We start from the raw sequence: 20,303 nt of genomic DNA on the forward strand, positions 1-20,303 counted from the left end.
AAGGTGCTTAAGTATTCATTACACAAAGAGAGAATATGTACAAAGTTTTACAAGCCAATCTAAGAAAAAATCTCTTTTTTAAAAAATATTTTACATGAAGCTGCTGTTTCTGCTGTTAACACATCTGATTTCAAGTCTAAGTAATGTTTCAGACATACTTGGTTTTTGATGACATCATGGAAGATGAATTCCTGTTTGCAGCCAAAGGCTTGTAAAGTTTGTCTGTGGCTGGAAACATTAACTGTTCTACCAGTCACTTTGGCAGGTCAACAGGCCAGACTCGTCTCTGTTCTAAAATGCAATTCGGCTAGTGAATTATTAAAAGTGGCTTTGAATTGTGGAATGTAGAAAGTTATATCACTGCCCTTCAGAGTAACACCTTTGCATCTGTGTTTCTTTACATGTACAGGACATTTTCATGTCTTCTTCTGCACTGGTGAGATCTTGATGTCTTTTCTTCCTCCTGCTGTTCGTCTGTGTAAAGTCACGTCCTCGTCCTCTCCTGTCTGTTGCTTGGCAAAGTTGACAAACACCTGCACAACAGACAAACTGATTCAGTACAAAATGAAAAAATAAAAAGATATAACTGCCTCGAGTCAATAAATGACCAGTTCCTTTCTTTGTTATGATCCCTATTAGCACTCGCATAAGCACTGGGGTCCTTCCTGGGGTCCACACAGATACAGTCGAACACACTTTTTTTACACACTATAGCCACAGAAACACAACAAACAAAACAGCTCATCTCAATAAATTAACAATCAAGTATGGACGACAAAACTAAATTGTTATTCTATCACAAACATTAAGCCAAACACAATAAATCAATCACAACCGCTCAAAAATCAAACTTGATTTTTTTCCCCCCCTATTCATACTGATGAATAGTATTTTTAGTAAAAACAAATCTTTGTATGAATGACATTAAAATGAAATATTCATCATGCGCTCTTACACATTAAATTCCAAGAAAATAGATAATGAACTACATGTCTCATTCCCTACTCTTTCTACTTCTCAGAGGTTTACATTTGATTTCTTACACCATCATTCATAGTCATAATGTTATCAGGACAAATTCCCTCACATGCATTGAACACAGGTTGAGACTGGTTCGTACATACCTGGTCCAGTGTTGTCTGGGAAACAGAGTAGTCTTCGATGCTGAGTCTTTCTTTATTGGCCACCACCAGCTGAAATATCCTGGCTAGGGAGGAGGAGGCGATCTCGTACTGCAGCGTGTTGTAGTGCTTCTCCCTCTGAACGCAGCTGGGAAAGCTGCTCTCTATGAAGCTCTCGACAGGCTCCAGATCTGGGGACAAGCCCGCTTTAGCTGCCTTGATTTTCATGGTCACTACGTAGCCGTCACCAAATCTGGTTCAAGAAAACACAATGTGAAGATATTAAAACAAATACCTTTATTCTACCTCTATTCAACTTTTTTATCAATAACCTCAACTTGGACTAGGTGTATTTATCCCCCAAAGTTGTTGTACAACTTCATATTATTAGTATTTTCAAAGTCTGAATGGATTTTTACCTGGAGAAAGTTCAATTATTTTTCAAACATGCATTGTATGCTTCATGTTTTCTGCACCATGATGCAGAGAAGCCTTTATTTATTATTGATCAAACCTCTTACTTGTATTTGAGATGCTGAATGGTACCCAGACACTTGAAAGTCCCATTGACCATGATGGCAAGTCGAGTGCAGAGGGCCTCGCACTCCTCCATACTGGTGGAAAACAAGCATAATCCATCTTTATTTTTACTGCTGCTATTTCACATTTATGAGCAATGAATCATTATTTTTAGATATCTATGGTAAATCTAAGCAAATGCCAATTTAGTCAAGATTTCATCAACAGTTGTTGGCCGAAGAGTTAACACTGTTTGGTCAGCTGCCGTAGCAGATGTATGTGTGGATTCATTTCATTATTGGATGTTGAACCTGTGTGATGTTAGCACCACGGCCCTGCCGTCCTGGATGACACTCATGATGGCATTCCACAGGAAGCGTCGAGAATGGGGGTCCATCCCTGTCGTGGGCTCATCCTAAAACACGCACACAGCCAACACAAACAACAAACTTGACTCTCTGAGCACATAATTCCATATGAACAGAAACCAAATCCTTATCTCTATCAGCATATGGCAAAGATCTCAGATTTACGCTAGTTTGACTTGAACTGCATAATTGTCTGCCAATGTATAAAACATTTGAGGCCAGGCTTGACCGAACCCATATGGCTTCCCATCTGGATCCATAAACCATTTCATTGATAAATCCCTGCACAAAGCCCAGAAAGCCAAACAATGGGCTTCGTGAGCTCCCCATCATTGGCTAACTCACCAGCAGCACCAGCGCTGGGCAACCAATCATTGCGATAGCTGTGGAGAGTTTGCGCTTGTTGCCTCCACTGTATGTCCCCGCACAGCGGCCGGCATACTCCGTCAGACCCAGCTTCTGGATGCCCCACTCTGCCACCTACAGGGGGGGGAAGGGGAAACATGCATTTGGTGGAAACATCCATTCACATGCTAAGGTCCTGAGCCCTTCATAACAATAACAATAAAGCAAAAATAGAAATGACAAATCAAACTGTAGAGAACACGGAGCAACAGTACAGAGACGATGCAGAAAACAAAAACAAAATGAACGAAGCAGATATAAAAGCTCTCTGTGCAGTGCTGAGCCAAACAGCAGAATGAAGCATCTTTAGACAGATGAAGATGTAAAAAAAGATGGAGTCCTACTCACTCTGGGGATCTCTGACTCAGGGACCCCTCTGAGACGAGCGTAGAGGTACAGATGCTCCCTGCCGGTTAGTAGCTCATCGATGGCATCAAACTGAGGGCAGTAACCCATGTTCTGGTGCACGTCCAGAATCTCTGTCCGGATGCTACAAAACAGGACACAAGGTGCCGCTTGCTGCAGTGAGCCAATAGAGCAAATAACATGATAAGGAACAACTAAAGAGTGGGCTTAGACTGTGTAGTCATTACTTAAAACATTTCATCCAGACCTGAGAGAAAGCGGGTTCAGTAAAAACTGAACAAAAACAAAAGTGCAAAAAGACAATTGATCCTGTTTATTTTTTTATTCATTCATGTGATGGTCAAATTTGTTATTGTCATAAATTACTGCTGTTCAATTTTAAGGTCAATGATTTCCAACTTGGAGTCCCTCAATAAATCTGTAAAATCACAAGATATTAACGAGATTAGAAAGCAGAAATACTTTCACCTCTCGAGTGTCCAATGATGGTGCACATAACTTCCCTGACAGGGATTCTGAGAGAAATATTCAAATAGTTGGAATGAAAATTGGATTCTTAACAGATGGAATATTATCACCAACATCACGTTGCAGTAGTTCTACTACATAAATTGATTTGAGGCTACAAAAGCTAATGCTCGGTTAAGCCCTGGTTCCTAACTTTTTCCCTACTTGAGACTACCACACGTGTTGGTTTTATAGTCAGATAGAGTCATAAAACAGAACTGTCAGATTGACCTTCCCGTGTTTAAACTTTCTAACTCAACGGACCGCTTCCTGGAACTGCGTGCAGGATAAACCAAGAGCAAAGTTTTGTAAACACAGTTTCGTGTTATATCGACCGGACACATTTTTGACTGCTCTTTATGTACCTGCAACCAGACACAGTCGCCTCCCCGGAGCTGACATCAGTGTCACCAGTCAGCATCTTGAAGGTCGTCGTCTTTCCGGCTCCATTAACTCCCAAGAGACCAAAGCACTAAACGGACAAAAGACAATCAGGCTCGCGATGCGAGGACACATTCTGCTGGAATACTGACAACAAACTCACTAGTATAGGGAATGACTGCTGATATCCTTTTGAAACTTCAATATTCTATTTGGCCTCATATAATGACTAGAATTGTAACTTTACATGTAGGTATTAATTAAGAACATGAGAACATTAGAACAGAAATATAATAAACACTTAAAATAAGACCAGCCACACAGTAAATCTATTTCATTAAGGTGGCTAATGATGCTACAATGTAACAACTGCATATATTCTGCATCTCTAACAGTGTGGATGACATCTTTATCAGTATGGAGGTTTACTTGAGCACACACAAAAAGAGAAAACTGTAGAAACATAAAGAAATAAATAGTAAAAATAGTAACTTTCAATGTAAATGAACTCTGTGACTTTACCTCTCCTGCGGGGACACCCACACAAATTCGGTCCACAGCTGCCCTCTTCCTGCCCACATACGTCTGTGCACAGAAAGCATGGAAACAATTATAACTGACTCCATTTGTGTGGTATTGTTTCAAACAATAGCAAAGAATAAGAGGTAAAAACAATCAAATATCTTAGAATTTTTTTTTCTACAGCATTAATCTGCCTGCGTGTAAGAATGTGTCTGCACTATAAATTATTTTACATTTTTGCTGTTATGGACTGTATGAAAATGATTGAAGTGTGAGGGGTTAAATCTTTGAGTTCATTTCATAATGAAAACAATGTATGGCTAACCAATATTTAAAAAAAAGCAAAAACACAGCCGCTCTCTGTAGTTTGAGTAAAAGAGCTGCTATTGGTGCTGATGGACTTGAACACATCCATATTTCCACCCCAGAATGAACGATACAAAATATAATTCTGGGATGAGAGGGTTAAAACACCCTTCCCCTATATGCTCCCAACAAATACAAACTATTTGCCGTAGAACAAAAATAAAAATACATAATGCTGCCCAGTTTCTGAACTCTTATTTCAGATGTCATAATAATCCACATTTGAGACCTTTTCATTCAGAGTGCCTTTGTAGCAGGACTTTAAATAAAAAATAAATATATATATATACTTGTTTTTAATCCGTTTCATTAAGACTCGTAGTTAGTTGAATTAATGCTAATACAATTAAAGTGATGGTATTATAACAAACATGTTTGAGCCAGTGATGTTTTACCTTGGAGAGATCTCTGATCTGCAGGATGTCTGTCTTGCTCCCTCCATTGTAAATTCTCTGCCTCTCTGCTGCCACGTCATCATCCTCATCTCTTACTGAAGTCTGTTTGTAGTCTGATAACCTGAAGGGTGCAAGAAAATCATCTGTGCAGAGAAATCTGGTGCAACACTTTTATCTGTTCAAAGGTACGTACGAGTTCTGACCCTCTGTGAAAGAATTGTCCTGGTTAAGTTGGTGTGGAAAGGGCGAAACTTTGGTGTAATGGGTGAGATGTCTGTGTAGGAACAGTAACTTACCAGTGGTCCAAGAAGAACCGGTACTGGATCAGTACATTGAAAATAAAGTAGACAAAGCCTTCCACTGCCATGAAAGCAATATATTTCCCGACAAAGTCCCACCGGAAAGGGTCCTGTATGTACTCTTCACCTGAGAACATATATATGCTGACATTGAACCCTTTGTTCAGTGCAAAATGAGTATTCGTTATACGTCACAAACTGCACACAGTTTTCCAGATAGCCGAGACATCAATAACTCAAGACCTTCTTCACTCTTTACCACACTCACACATTTGACATGACTAAGTATTTGCTTACACATATCTACAGTGTGAAGAGTATTAAGAACTAGAACTTTGATAAACAAACGGTACGACTTTGTAAAGTTTCTTTAACAATTTCCATATGCAAAATGTAATATTCTCCCAAAAGTGGTTATATGACCTGTTAAAGAACAATAATTCAATTAACAGGATTTGATTACATTGTTTGAAATGTTTTCAGCGGTGGGAATTGTGCAACATATTTTAAAACTAGGATCTTGAACTGTATCAGCTATAACAGTACTTACCAAATCTGGCATACACATCAGTAACAGCCTGGCTCATGGCCATGTCTATCAGTCCTCTCCCCAGGCAGAAGTGAGGGAGCACCAGCAGACCTTTCTTTAGCCACTCATTGAACATCAGCAAGGACTGGCAAAACACACAAATACATACACATTTAATACACACTTCACTAGAGTGCAGGTATGATAAAATAAAAAAAAATAAAATAAAAAAACATACCGTCTGCAGCATACACAAATATTCAGCTGATGTAATTCTTACTAAATCAAACTTTCGTTTCAGAAGCTCAGTATTGTCTTGAACATTTTGCATAATTGCATCATCACCTCAGCATTGTGTTCTCATGCAACATTTGCACTGTATCTTGTGAAATGTTCTTAATTGCCGTATACCCAGGGCTGGAATAGCTGCATGCAAATATGTCAAAATTCACGACAGCAAGATATGTAGTGAGCTGGACAAATAAGAACCTTTACATGAGATGATGCGGTTCTGTGTGCTCGTGCATGCTAAGAATCACCCCATATGTTACATTCAGCATCATCTCTGTAAAGGCTTTGTCAATTTGTATCTAATTCATGAAAATGTCCCCTAGACCAAACAGACAAAGTCCAGTTGCTTTAAATTAAGGACTCCACTTGTGTCATGTGAATTAAAGAAGACAGGAGTACTATTTTTTTAATTATTATTCCTGAATTTATTACATTATTCAACTTTCTTTTTTTGTAATCATTTTCTCAAACAGTAAAGTAATAACTTGTTACATTATGCACAAAGCGGTTGCACACTATGCACTCGTGGGTTTCTTACATTCTGTGTTGATTATTACATAATAAGCTGTTATTACATCTAAATTACCATATTATGAGTTGCCACACAAAAACAAAAATGATTATTATTTGTTTATAATTACAGGAGTGAATAAAGTTGTGTTATCCTGTCAGTGACGAAGAAGCAAGTTTGGACCCCTGGAAGCATCAACATAACAAACATATGGGTCATGCCACCTCCAGATGTTCTCTCATGACTCACATGTTGAGGGATTTATCAATGAGAGCAGAGAAGTGGAGAGAACCATCTGGCAATAAGAACCATCTCCATTTTTTTGACAGAGCAGGAAGTCACCTGTCACCCTGACAGCAGCAGCATCTGTGTCATTTCCCCCTACCTTCTGTTTCCTCCTGCTTCTCAATTATTTTCATTTTCTTAAAAAAACTTTCTTACATGTTCTATCCAGCCATTCCTCACCGATCCTTAAAGTCCGCACACCTGTGACTCATCTTCAACCCTTCTGCTTCTGCAGCTGCATCACATTATTAATCAGTCTTTGTGTACCTATTTCTTCTTCTATGAAAGGGCCTATTGCCATTTTGGGCTTCACTTTGATACTTCAGTTGCCTCTGTCAGTCTGCTTTTACATTAACACTGATGTAGTTCCAAACTATCATATATCTGACTGCTCTCTGGAACCTTTGAGAATAAGAGGCTATTTTCACAGCAGCCATTTTGACATGTCATAGCAGGGTAAACACAGATGTAATTGATTTAATTATTATTTGGCCCATTCTATTTAGTGTGTCAAAACCATTCCAGTGAGTCAGCATGCCCAATACTAGGGCCCTGGCCCACCTAAATGGAACAGGACCAATTACTGATAATTAATTCTCTTAGCTGTGCGTCGAAACACTTTCTTTCTTTCAATATTTTCTAGTGCTCTTACCCGATTGTTTTCAAAGAGCTCCAGGATGAAGGTGATGGCGCTGCTGTTGATGCCTATGAACAGGTTGATGCAGGACAGCGACACATACGCAGTACTTGGGATACTGAATATGTAGGACATGGGGTACATCATGGGCGTCACCGACCACCTATAAGGCAGAGAAAAGAAACATTTCGAGAGAAATTCCAGCCATAAAAATGATTATCTGACTCTTGTTTTTCACCTCCCTTTCATGGTATTTATGCATTTTGTCCTCTCACTATAAGTGTCCTTGCTGTTGAATTGGGCTGTTATTCAAGTCCTTTTTGTTTTTTGTTGAGAGGTGAGATATCCTAATAAGGCCCACTGGGTGCTCTCACACTAGAACACTAACTCACCTGCACAATCTGAGTTTCCTTTTCATGTCCTCTTTGTATTTGATTGTTTTTATGTTTTTAAGGGAAAAACTAAATTGAACTGTATTAAACTAAGCGAAGTCTTACCCGTATAGCAGAAGCAGAGTTATTAGTGCTGGCAGGTTGGATGGTGATGTGTAGCACTTTTTGTCGAAAGCCATGAAAATGCCAACCACCAATGCAGTGCTGAGAAAGTAGTTAACCTACGGGAGAAATGAAGCATTCACACAATACGATAATGAACAGAAAAATGTAAGTTCACTCAAAGGAACAACCCACAACATATATCCTATGAGTTTGTCCTCTAATAAGATATGTAAATACACTTTTTATTGCTTGAATTATTTAAAAAACGGAAAATTCTATGATGAATTTTAAAATTAAGAGGATGCTTTATATTTAGTATTGAAGGCAACCCTGCTTGACGTACCATGTCCCAGAAGAAATTGGCCACCCAGTACACTGAAGGGCTGACCCCACTGACAAACTGCAGGTGCTTGGCCTTGGTCACGCGCTCCTGGATGAGGTAGAGGACGAAGCTCGCAGGGATGAAGGACATGGCGAAAATAACACAGATAGCCACCACAGCGTCTACTGAAGTGGTCAACCTGAGGGAAACAGCGGATAAAGTCTGTACTGTACATTCTGGTCAGGGAATGTATTGTTAATGAAACATTTTATAATTTTCTCAAAGATAAGGTCATGTAAACTTGTTTTTAGATGTCTTTATAGTGGCAAAATGTTCAAATGTCAGAGTAAGAGCTCAGAGTTGTAGCTGCTCAAAATAATAATAATAATAATATTAAATATACATTTAAAAATGTGGTTGTTTTATTTTTCGTTTATGATATTGTATATACAAAAAATAAATAAAATACATTTTAAAATATAACATAAGAGTAACACTCACACTGTGACTTCGGAGAGCTGCTCTTTGGTGAGGTTCAGGGGGTGGTTGATCGCGGTGATGCCAAACTCGACGGGTTTGGCTGATGGCGGTAGGAAGGCCCGCAGAATGGCGTTGTTGGCCACATTCATGAAGGCCACCATGGCGTGCCAGCCTTTGTTATTATACCACACCTGACAGAGAACAGAGTTAACTGAATACAACCTTCTGTGATAATTACAGTCCTGATCTACAAAAAGGCTTGAAAGGTTGACCTTCCCTGTATAAAACCTTCATTACTTTAAGTGGAAAGCAAAGCTATAAAAAGAAGCATTTACAGCCATTCACTCAACGTCCTTGTGATATGACAGACATTATAAACTGTAACACAAAAGCAAAGCACCGAAGGTAGACGTCAAACCAGCGAGTGTTTGCACTTCATTTCTACCACTTGCTGGTTTGCTATTTGCAGAAAACCTCGCTCCTGTGTCCTTCCCCCACATACCTTTACATTGAATTCACTTTCCATGTATCGTAAGAAAGGACCAATCTCCCTCAGTGCAAGTCCAGAATAGTAACCCTGTGAAAGACAATGCTCTTTATAAACTGCACTTAACACACACTACACTCATGGCCAAACAAAACGGAACAGTGAGTACCGCTGTGATGTTGAGCATTCGTCCCAGCTGATTGAAAACATTCTGGATGTCTTTGGGGTTGACGTCCAGGATGGGAAGCTGTCCTCCCACTGACAGACCTCCATATCTGAGGACAGAGAATATTTACACTCAGCATCCCACATCCACTACACAAGAGGGAGACTGTGACTGATAACAATACAACACCTATTATTACCTTTGTTCATTCACCCAGTATTTGCTCTTCAAACTGTGAAATGAAATACAGAATTAACTAAACAGAGAGGTACATTACGTGTTAAAAAGTTGGTCACACTCAAAAAAAAATATTCATCATTTTTTCTAATATGTGTAGTTTGTTTGCAGCATCATCATCATCAGCAGAGTTTGAAGAAATCATTTTCTGTCACCTTAAACAACATTTTTATTTGGTTTTTAAGCCCTTTGAGGGTTTTAAAACACTAATTCCTCCAGTTTGTATCATTTGAATGCAAACACCTACCTGGTCCTGATGAGGCTGGAGTAGGTTTTAACCAGGTAGTCAGAGATGTTCCTGTTCGTCAGGTCCAGCATCGTGTCTCCCGTGGCCTCGATTCGTTGGCGAGGGGGCGGGCCTCCTGCTCCGATGGGACAGATGGGCATCATGGTGAGCTTCTTACTGGTGCTACACTGGCAGGAAGGAGACGGGTTTCTCTGGTTCCACTCTGGACTCTCTAAGATGTTGCTGACCACAGGAGAGACGTCAGGATCCTCCCACTCTGATGTACTGTTACTACAGGGCATTCTGTGGAGAGATAAGTGGAGAAATGCAAAAAAGTATGTGACGCCTTCATGATAATGAGAAAGTATACTGGATGTTCAAACTTCAGATGAGTTTAATGTCAGCAGGTAAGAATTCTGTATTTCTATTTAAACATTCTCAGTCTGCATGAACTCCAAATGTTTGACTGCATGTTGCAGGATTTCTGCACCAGTCATTTTGAATTCTGGGAATGAGGTTTTCTTGTGTAATAGTCCCATCCCATCAATAGTCCTGATACTCACTCTAGTGGTTCTCCTGCCATGCAGCGTGTCCCCAGGCCTGGTCTGCTCAGTAAACGTGCTGTAAAGCGTTTCATTTTGGGGTCAAATGGTTGCTCGTTACTGAATAGGAATAAAAAAAAATGTACAGAAGAAATTCAAGTTTAAGCCACTGAACTGAAGAACTACAAGCAATAATCACCAGCAATCTGTCAGGAACTTCAGTGTTTATGTGATATATAACAAATGGTTTGTCTAAAGCTAGTGTCTTGGAGAACTGCCGAGGTCTGACCTGAAGAAGGTGAACTGTTGTCCGTACATCCAGGGGGACAGAGTCAGACTTGGATATTCTCCAAACGGAGGGACGATCGTGGTGAAGATCAGAGCTATTAGGACAAAACTGGCAGGAAGGATGATCTGAAATCCCCCAAAATACAAGTCTATCATAAATAAAATATACACAGCTTGAATTATTACTAAAAGTACAATATGTGTACTCACAAATTTGCCATATGTGTTGTGTTTTTTTACTAGATGTCAACACTTCATGTCAACAACATCCATTAACCATAACCATCACTCCACTCATCGCTGTGTCCCTTTACCTGTGCCAGGAAGTCTTTCTGGCTTCGTATGGCGTGGTGAAACCTCTTCACTAGCAGCGCATGGAACTGCTTCAGGATCAGAGTGGACCCTTTAACCTGCCTGGAGCCCTTTCCTGCACTGCTGTCTGATGCACCATGGGTAATGCCGTTAGTCTGCATCACACCATTATGTTCTGTGATCAAAGAGAACATAATGTAACAAATTATTTTATTTTATTTTTTTGTCAGAGAGGCAGTGGTATATTCCACTGAACAAAGCACCTGAACTCATCTGAGGTTTTCGATTTGTTTCTACATAGCTGACAAATCGTAAATGTAGGAATTTTAATTTAAAGCACTGCTGTGCTAGACAAGAGCAACAAGCAGAAAAAACCTTTCTAAATAGAGACTAAGAATACCGGATGCATTCCTGCTTTGTTTTTAACTATACAAGCAGCGCATCTGCTCTAGATTTCAGACCTAGACCACTTAAACTGCTTAGAGTACCAGGTGCTTACTACACATAATGCCATTAAAGCGGTCACAGAGAAGCAAACCTGGTCAAAAAAGTCACTTTAAATCCAAAAAACTAATTATTCTACTGATTGACCCAAGTCCAGCTGATTTTAATTAAAGAAAATTTAAATTGCCAAAATTCTGCTTTCAAGTCTCTGACCTTCATCTCCCTCTACACCAACTTTGCCGTTGTTTTTTCTCCGCTGTAACATCCACTGTTCTAGGGGTGGGAGTGCACAGGTGAGACACAAAACACACACACACACACACAAACTAGACGGTTAAAACTGACAAATGATGCATCACACCACGTGTAAATACAAGACAAGTAGCTAATGTTAAAGTTAGGGAGTGAACAACAATAACTGCAGCAATAAAAACAGCTGTGAGACAATACGATTAACAGCATGTTAGACATAAAGGACAGCGGGTCAGAGATTCTACTCCAGGAAAAGGCCATGTGGACTATCAGTGGTGATATTTACCAGGATTGGTGGCATTATTCGCAGCTTCTCCATCAGCAGTGACCTTTATGAAGATCTGGGAAGAAAAAGCAGAACTTCCTTTCAAAACTTTTTCATGCATTAAATATAGAGTTCATCCTTTCAGTTCAGAAGTAATACGATGTAAGTTTATATTTTGACTTTATTAAACTTGAAAATTCTGTTAAAAATCACATAAATCACTTTAAATTACTGAAAACATCTGTCAGTTTGGGAAGATAAATTCAACCTGTTTCCAAAACAAATCAACTTGTTTCAAGAATTGCATACAATTTAAGGTATTTTTTTTTTTCTGATTTTAGTGCAGTAACCTTATTATTTTATTAAAATACTTACTCTCATTTATAGGGAGTGTATTTATCAATTCAGCATTTTATGAGGCAGTGATAGCAGAGAGATAACCGAAAATAAGGGAGAGAGAGAGAGAGAGCTACAAAAGTCCTCGGGCAAATTCAAACCAGGACTCTGCAGTTCATTGTATACATGGAAATTATTTAACAAATTGATCTGTATTTAAAAAAACTGAAATAACCTTATTGTAGCAGCAGATTTGTTCACCTTTAGTGGTAAAGAAAACAAGACGTTAAGGAAACAGTAATAAACAAAAGCAACTTGTACTTTATCCACTGAAAAAGATATTCCAGAAGTGGTTGTATCCTGCTTTGTAATTGCAAAAGTTATTATCAAAAGATGACCTGTTTTTATTTAACCTGACTGAGTGTTTTCTTGTTAATGATATGATAATGATGGTAAATGCAGCATTAAAGGCACCACACAAGTTGTTGGTGATGTCAACAGACGGAGACAGGCGATGTCCCTACCTCTTCTAGTGATGTGTCAGAGATGCCAAAGCTGCTGAGGCCCATGTCAGCAAGCGTCTCCTCCAGCTCCCTGAACAGACTGGCATACGCTCGATGCTTGAAGCCCTTATTGGGGAGCAGATAGGTCAACTCCTGGCCGATCATCTCGATCAGCTTGGCTTCAGGGACGTGGTGGTGGATGAGGCTGGTGATGTTGTCTATATCCCCTGGGAAGAAGACAGAAATTCATAATTTTTGGAGCAGGGTAGTTAAGAGTAAAGTGTTCACAAAATAGCAGAAATCATTAAAAGGACAAAAGGAAGAGAAACTGCTAGCTATGCCAAAAACAAAAAACAAACACCATTATTCCAGCACTAAAATAGATGAGTAAAGCTTCTAAAATACAGTGTCCTCAAGCAGATGTAGGAGGAAAAGGCACATGGGTCAATATCACCACTGAATTATAAATGTGAGAAAATAATGTGTTCTGTTTCTGTATCTGTTCTACAACTTGGATAAGTGGGCCAGTCATTAGACTATCAACCACACAGGTTTGTACTGCTATACTTGTGAGGACCTTCATTGAAAAACGTGTTTCTCAATCAACATCTCACTTTGAGCGACAGGGGAAACAGTTTTGGTTATTTCACATCGGAGATTTCTGTATTTATATTTACATCAATGATCTTCTCGCTGGTTTTAAGCGGGCGAGTCCTCTTATTGGAAAAAGCTGATGTCACAATCTTCCATGCACCAATGAGGATTCAGCTACTGTATATTTGATTCAAAATCTGATGATACCTGTGGGGTTATTTGAGTTTTGAGTGTTAAGCTCATGTTTTTTTTTCCTGAAATTTGAAGGACCAGTTTGTAGGATTTAGGGGCATTTATTCCAGAGATGGAATATTATATTCATAACTGTGTTTCCAATAGTCTGTAATCACCTGAAACTAAGAATGTGTTGTGTTTTTGTCATCTTAGAATGAGCCCTTCATATCTATATAGGGAGCAGGTTCTCTTCCACGGAACCCGCCATGTTGCACCACCATGTTTCTACAGTAGCCCACAACGGACAAACCAAACACTGACCCTAGAGAGAGCCTTTTGCGTACACTCTAGTTCCCTTTTTCCTATCCCTAACTTTAACCATGGCAACTACTTGCCTGACCTCAAACTTTTTCCTAATCTTAACCTAAATGTGAATCTAACCATAACCTCAAAATAAAGTCTTAACCCCCCTAAAAGGCTCTTTGGAGAAGTAGGGTCAAGTCAAAATGTGCCCAATTTCCACAAATGCCTCACTCGCTGGGTCTAAATCTCAAGTTGTTAGTACAAGAGAACACATACACACATAAAGAGGACAGAGGAGAAGCTCAGGAGTATGCAGTAACAAATAATGCAGTGTTCACTTACCATCCAGAACTCTGTCTAGATGCTGGGGCTGGTTCTGAGGCTGATCTTTGCATCTGGTACAGATGGAGCAGGAACAGGAGCAGTCTGAGGCACAGTCGCAATCATTCTGATAGAAAAGCAGCACAGACAAGAACACGTTTACAAAAGAAAAGTAGGTATTCTTCTTTGTGGGTCTGTCTTTGAAATCGATTGTGAAGAATGAAGGCTGATTTTGTGTAACAGGTAAAGCTGACCTCCTTCTTCTTGAGATCCTTCATCCGGCGAACAAGTGTCAAATAGAAACCAACTCCGAAACAGTTCTTGAGGAAGAGGGGGGATCCGCAGCAGTGGAGTTGTCCATTGGAGATGATGGCGATGCGGTCACTCAGCAGATCAGCTTCGTCCATGTGATGAGTTGATAGGATCACTGTCCGGCCTGCACAAAGGGTCAAACTTTTAATAAAGTACGTTTTACTGACATGTCATTTGAGTCAAAGGGGCCCAAAGGGGAAATCTGAAGTTTTCTCTCCTGTGTGTTTTTTTTACGTGTTCTTAACTAATAAACACAGCGGAGGGAAAACAATTTAGATCACACGTAGAAAACAGTTCACCAGAATTTTTCACAAAAAGTTACTATAACTTTAAAGTGCTTTTGCCAACAGATTATTGATTTTGTGACTGCATTTTTCCTTCTTCTGCTGTAGCAGTGTAGTTGAATTTTTCCGTTTGATCAGTTCTCGACTTAATTCAAGTGCCTTAGGAGAGCTGATAGCTCGTGAGAGGATTTGCTTTCATTCTTCAGTGTCTCCAGAGTAGCAGTAAAAGTTGGACCTTCGGGGTGAGATGTGTACTGGTTAGGGTCAAATGTGGATCTAAAAGGGATAAAGGGTTCACCTGGAGGGCTGAAATGTGGCGCTTAATGGGTTAAATTTGACTTTGCTGCAGTGAGATTTTTTTTATACCAGCTCTGTATTTCAGTAGGAGGTCCCAGATAGATCTCCTGGAATAGGGGTCCACTCCCGAGGTGGGTTCGTCCAAGATCACAACCTTTGACCCACCAACGAACGCCATGGCAACTGACAGTTTCCTCTGCATACCGCCTGTAGAGTGTGAGAGGCAACAGTTCAGAGCAGAAAGAATGATGAAGGAATGAATGAAATTCTCGCTCGCTTCCTTTCACAAACACAGATAAACAAGCGGTCCACCTGAGAGATTCTGAGCCTCATCGTCTCTCTTGTGGGGCAGCCCGAGGTCCACCAGCATGTCCTCGACCTCCCTCTCCGCCTCCTCCTGAGTCCGACCCTTCAGCAGTGAGTAGAACAGGATGTGCTCTTCCACTGTGAGACTGAGACAAAAACAGGGCAGCGATAATAACGTTTTTTTTTTTACTTTACTGAGGAAGACTGCAAAATTGTTGTTTTGACAGTTTTTGGACAGTGTGGTTGCTTTGAAAGCTGGGAAAGTCTGGATGAGGAAGTGAACTTTCTGATGTTCCTGGCTTTCAGAAACTGCTGTCAAAGCCAATGTGTGAAGAATGTATTGATTTGAACAAAGTCTGTTTCTCACTTTATTAAAAATGAAGACATTCTGAACTTTCAAAGTTCAATAGCAACCTTTAACTAAGGAAATAGCTCCTTGATTATTTTACTTTTTGTCTGCTGTATATAATGGAAACACTGTATACATGTAAATGTTTTTATATTGAAATGGTTCCAGTCCTGTCAGTCTGTAATGGAACTCACTGTTTGAAGAGGATGTTGTACTGCGGGCACATCCCCATGGAGGAGCGAATTGTGTCCATGTCAGTCCTAATGTCGCTTCCATTAATGTAAGCTGTGCCAGATGTAGGAGGGAACATGCCAGTCAGGATGGACCTGGACAGAGCAGAAGCACATACAACACCAATACTAAGACCAGGGAGTTGCCAACTTTGTGATAGGACATTCAGGAGACTATTACCGTGCACATATTACAAATAGTTTAATAGATATATGAACCAGCCTCTGTGCCTGCTTTAAACTTCCTCTTTTGAACTTATTTAATTAGCCTATTCTATCAGATTCTTACAAAATGATCTGAGTTTACATCTTTTGAGACTGAGTCTTAAGTAATTAAAGACATTCAGCTTACATAGTGGTGGTTTTTCCAGCCCCGTTGTGACCCAAAAAGGATGTGATTTGGCCTTCATAGAAATTGATGTTGAGACAGTTGACAGCTGGACGACAACTTCCATCATACACCTTCATCAGGTCCTGAATCTGCACCCCCATCACCAGGCCCAATGGTTCAGGCTCAAAGAACAACTGACCTGCAATACAAAAAGAGTTAACACAATAACCAATAGAAATGAAAAATGTGTGAAACAAAAACGCATATAAAGAAAAAAAATTATATTTAAGCTAGAATATCACATGCCATTCAATATTTCCTTCCCATCCTTTCACTGGCTTAACGGAGGCCTGCGTCAAGTAACAACAGAAAGGTTTGAAGATTTTATCACGTTTGACTCTAAAATATAATGACCATTAACATAGAAACTCCTACTTAAATCCTAATAGCAGTCCTCTTCTTCATCATTATGAGAATGGGCACAATCACACCTTTGTATTTGTTTTTCCCTCTAGTATTTCCTAGTCTCCTATCCAGTGTGTGATGCGTTACCCTTTCTGTCCACTAGATGTCCTCAGTGTGTTCCCCACATGCAGTTTGGTGTCATTTTCTAATCTCCAGCTCTTTCACTTACTGCTTGCCTTTAGGCTTCCGCTCTGTATTTGTGTCCTCACCTTCCTGCTGACAATCCTCCTGTTTTGGAGTTTCCTCTTGTTGTCTTAGCAGCTCCTTCTCTCTCTCCAGTTGATCCCTCTTACATTGGTGCTTACAGGCTTTCCTGCCCGCTGAACCATTACAGGTGTGTGACTCCGGTGTTCCCCTGCTATCAGTGTCCTTCTCCACGTTGTCTGTTTCAGGATTCTCTGTATCTGAAAAAGACAGATCGCACAGCCATTTGTGAGTTAGTCTGGTGAAGTTTTCTGCAGCACATGTGAAAAGTTCCCCTCTCACAGTTGACCACATGTACGTTTATGTTGCTAGTGATGGTAAAAAAAAAAGTGTTTCTTGCACTTTGATGCCAACAGTATGAAATGTTACCCAGAAGAGATTTTTTTACTTGCAGTTACATGGCTTGTAGGGGAGCTACATAGAAACCTGTACCCTGTTTATTGTTGTTTTTATTGATTTGCTGACTGCTTTCTATGAGATGTTTATGAAATATGATACATTCAGATCAAAGGTCTAGAAAACCTGCTCTTTTCTTAATACGAACATGATGTTAGCTAGGACGACTTGGTTTCAGACTCTGTGCTGGAAAGAGTGCGCTCTACTAAACTGTCGTCTACCAAGCTGACTCATTCCTGCTCCAGGAGTGCTGGAGGAGGCAAGAGAGAAAAATCTTACTCGTGGGCGACTTTACTCATTATGAACCTTATATTGACCTTTCCAACACAATCCCAATCTTCCAGCTGGAATTAGAAGCTTTTCTGGGGAGCAATTATTTTTGGGGCAAAGCTGAGCAAGAAACCTTCAGTCGCAGGGCCGCTCCTCACTTGTGAGGCATGTAAGAGATTTTGGAGTCAGGGACACTTACCTTGATCAGCCATTGCTGTATGTGAGGGTGCAGGCGTTTGCCAGTAGGAGACCTGTAATGGGAAGTAGAATGGTCGACCAACGCCGTACTGTCCTGTGAGGGAGAAATTTGATATAATCCTCAGTGTGATGAACTTGTAGTACCTATAAAGCGGTAAAGTAAACGATGCAGTATATTAGCAGTCCAACCTGGGAAGACGTTATCCAGATACCAGGCCAGGACGGCGTAGAGGACAGCATCAAACACCATCATGAGAATGGAAGTGAGGAAGGAGTAGGTGTCTTTCTCTAACGGGCTGGTCATGATGTTGTCCCACTGCAGACCCAAACCCTGCTCCTCATACCGCGACAGGTACTCTGTCCCGAAGCCAAAGGCCACTGGAGACAACAAGCTCTAGAGAAGCAGAGGGACGTATGAATTACAAAATATCTACGTGAAGGAATAATATTAAAATTGTCAACGTCTGTGATAATAACCTTTGTGACAAATGTACACATATATTCATCAGCCAATGGTGTACATCAGTAATCCTTGCTGCCTGTTTTGTTGCACTTGTAAGAGAAGAGACTTTTGATGAAAGTTTGTTTGGAATTGGAATAAATACTCCCTACACTTGCAAATGCTTTTTTCTTTCTGTATTTGTAAAATAAGTCACACAAGGAAATTAGACATACAGCAGCCAACTTGATGTCCTTGGTGATGCGGTCCTGCCAGGCAAAGCAGAGGACGTGCGGCAGGTAGAGAGTGAAGTAGATGATGCCGCTGCAGGCGGCTGCCATGTTGGCCTTGTTGAAGAACACACTCATCAGGAAACACTGCATGATGGTGGCGATGGTGAAAGTCAGCAGGAAAAAGAAGACAAGGATGGGGTTGCTGTAATTCAGCACCTTTCCACCCTGAAAGAAAAAAAAGATATACATGTGATTATATTGACAAGATTTTCACTAAAACATTGAAAAACACCTTTAAACAAGCACAGAGCCCCTGCAACTATTGGCAACATCTGTCTCCATTAATAGAGGTTTTTAAAATCATCCACAAGAGGACACCATTGCACATTGCAAAAATATTAAAACCCTCCAAACCAGCAAATAAAACTTGACCCTAGTTTTTCTATCATCCTCCTCCTTTCCCCTGTCCACCCTGTTTTTCCTTACCATGATGATGGAGGTGAGCAGCGCCGTGCTCGCACTCATCATGACGAAGCTGTCGATGAAACACGTGTACCAAATGACTCCGTTGTCGACCCCCATGGCTTTGAGAGTCTCCTTGAGGCGCAGCTCCTTCTCCAGCACAATGCTCTTCACAGTCATGGACACGGAGTAGATCCAGGCCAGCACCATGAACATGGGGAAGCAGCGGTTCAGCGTGATCATGAAGCTGGAGCACAAGAGAGGACGTAAGGATGTGACCCCAGCACTTAAATGAGGAATCCCATTGAACCCATGAGATATATAACATTGCTAACTTTAATAAATATTCTGTTTTATTCGGGATCAGTCACGCTAACAATGTTCTGTATGCTGTAATGGCTGCTGTTTTTTTCACCGGTTCACTCACAGGTCATCCACGTAGCACGGATATGGCATCTGCTGGACGTAGACCCCGAGTGGCCAGTCTTGGCCTGTGTGAAGCTTGATGATGCCGTGTTCAATCATGTCCTGCAGGTAGGCAAAGCCTCCCCAGATGTACCTCTGATCTTCCATGGGGTCTGCTCTGGGGCCGGGGTCCCAGTACCTGAGAGGAGAACACAGAGAGAGAATGACCGGTGGCTAGAGGCTCTTATTCGTTAAAATGTGGCCACAATATCATTCGTCACACAAACAGTTACACAAACAATATATTGAAGCATTTTTTTTGTTGTTGTTTGAAATAATCCCAATAAAACATTTTCATAATACAACATCTTGAAGCCGCAGCCTCTAGAGCCACACACACACACACACACACACACACACACACACACACACACACACACACACACACACACACACACACACACACACACACACACACACACACACACACACACACACACACACACACACACACACAGCTTCTACTGTACTTAAGCGGATAAGTCTGAGGCAAAGCCCTCTTACAATCTGATTATTCAATTGAATAGAGGCAGGACTCCCGCTGGTTCCATTACAGCCTGTTGGTTCACTGTAAACAGCTAAAACATTTTACTCGCCCCGGGGGCTATTGACATACAGTCTGTTTATGAATGGAAGATCAAAGGGAAAGGAAAATGCATGCGAGAGCCTCACATGGGAGGATGAAAGGGCAGGTATCGAGTTAATATGGAACCACCAAGAGACTTTGGAAAACACACGGAGGCCAGCTGGAGAGGCTTCTCGTTTCCTCCTTCGAGGAATGTGACAAATCCATATAAATTGCCTCATTAAT

At 40.6% G+C, this 20,303-nt stretch overlaps 1 protein-coding gene across 1 annotated transcript in view; it reads right to left on the minus strand.

Moving 5' to 3' along the window:
- Nucleotides 1–346: 346 nt before the first annotated feature.
- The window catches only part of LOC306706251 (retinal-specific phospholipid-transporting ATPase ABCA4-like), a gene marked incomplete at its 5' end in the record, with an annotated part of 33,898 nt that continues 13,941 nt past the window's right edge, over nucleotides 347–20,303 (minus strand). The window contains 37 exons of the mRNA XM_079173250.1: nucleotides 347–533; nucleotides 1,125–1,374; nucleotides 1,643–1,735; nucleotides 1,952–2,055; nucleotides 2,354–2,488; nucleotides 2,762–2,903; nucleotides 3,652–3,758; nucleotides 4,190–4,252; nucleotides 4,951–5,071; nucleotides 5,247–5,376; nucleotides 5,800–5,923; nucleotides 7,518–7,665; nucleotides 8,000–8,115; nucleotides 8,343–8,520; nucleotides 8,823–8,992; nucleotides 9,304–9,378; nucleotides 9,458–9,563; nucleotides 9,654–9,686; nucleotides 9,939–10,220; nucleotides 10,481–10,579; nucleotides 10,749–10,873; nucleotides 11,062–11,234; nucleotides 11,717–11,776; nucleotides 12,042–12,096; nucleotides 12,881–13,086; nucleotides 14,273–14,378; nucleotides 14,506–14,687; nucleotides 15,214–15,351; nucleotides 15,457–15,596; nucleotides 15,994–16,125; nucleotides 16,382–16,559; nucleotides 17,035–17,229; nucleotides 17,895–17,987; nucleotides 18,083–18,287; nucleotides 18,569–18,790; nucleotides 19,052–19,274; nucleotides 19,455–19,631. Of these exons, the coding sequence (XP_079029376.1) occupies nucleotides 417–533; nucleotides 1,125–1,374; nucleotides 1,643–1,735; nucleotides 1,952–2,055; nucleotides 2,354–2,488; nucleotides 2,762–2,903; nucleotides 3,652–3,758; nucleotides 4,190–4,252; nucleotides 4,951–5,071; nucleotides 5,247–5,376; nucleotides 5,800–5,923; nucleotides 7,518–7,665; nucleotides 8,000–8,115; nucleotides 8,343–8,520; nucleotides 8,823–8,992; nucleotides 9,304–9,378; nucleotides 9,458–9,563; nucleotides 9,654–9,686; nucleotides 9,939–10,220; nucleotides 10,481–10,579; nucleotides 10,749–10,873; nucleotides 11,062–11,234; nucleotides 11,717–11,776; nucleotides 12,042–12,096; nucleotides 12,881–13,086; nucleotides 14,273–14,378; nucleotides 14,506–14,687; nucleotides 15,214–15,351; nucleotides 15,457–15,596; nucleotides 15,994–16,125; nucleotides 16,382–16,559; nucleotides 17,035–17,229; nucleotides 17,895–17,987; nucleotides 18,083–18,287; nucleotides 18,569–18,790; nucleotides 19,052–19,274; nucleotides 19,455–19,631 (5,203 nt within the window). The 3' untranslated portion in view covers nucleotides 347–416. The remainder of the gene's footprint in view (nucleotides 534–1,124; nucleotides 1,375–1,642; nucleotides 1,736–1,951; nucleotides 2,056–2,353; nucleotides 2,489–2,761; nucleotides 2,904–3,651; nucleotides 3,759–4,189; nucleotides 4,253–4,950; nucleotides 5,072–5,246; nucleotides 5,377–5,799; nucleotides 5,924–7,517; nucleotides 7,666–7,999; nucleotides 8,116–8,342; nucleotides 8,521–8,822; nucleotides 8,993–9,303; nucleotides 9,379–9,457; nucleotides 9,564–9,653; nucleotides 9,687–9,938; nucleotides 10,221–10,480; nucleotides 10,580–10,748; nucleotides 10,874–11,061; nucleotides 11,235–11,716; nucleotides 11,777–12,041; nucleotides 12,097–12,880; nucleotides 13,087–14,272; nucleotides 14,379–14,505; nucleotides 14,688–15,213; nucleotides 15,352–15,456; nucleotides 15,597–15,993; nucleotides 16,126–16,381; nucleotides 16,560–17,034; nucleotides 17,230–17,894; nucleotides 17,988–18,082; nucleotides 18,288–18,568; nucleotides 18,791–19,051; nucleotides 19,275–19,454; nucleotides 19,632–20,303) is intronic.

The sequence above is a fragment of the Pholis gunnellus genome (assembly GCF_910591455.1).
Source record: "Pholis gunnellus genome assembly, chromosome: 14".
NCBI classification, from domain to species: domain Eukaryota; kingdom Metazoa; phylum Chordata; class Actinopteri; order Perciformes; family Pholidae; genus Pholis; species Pholis gunnellus.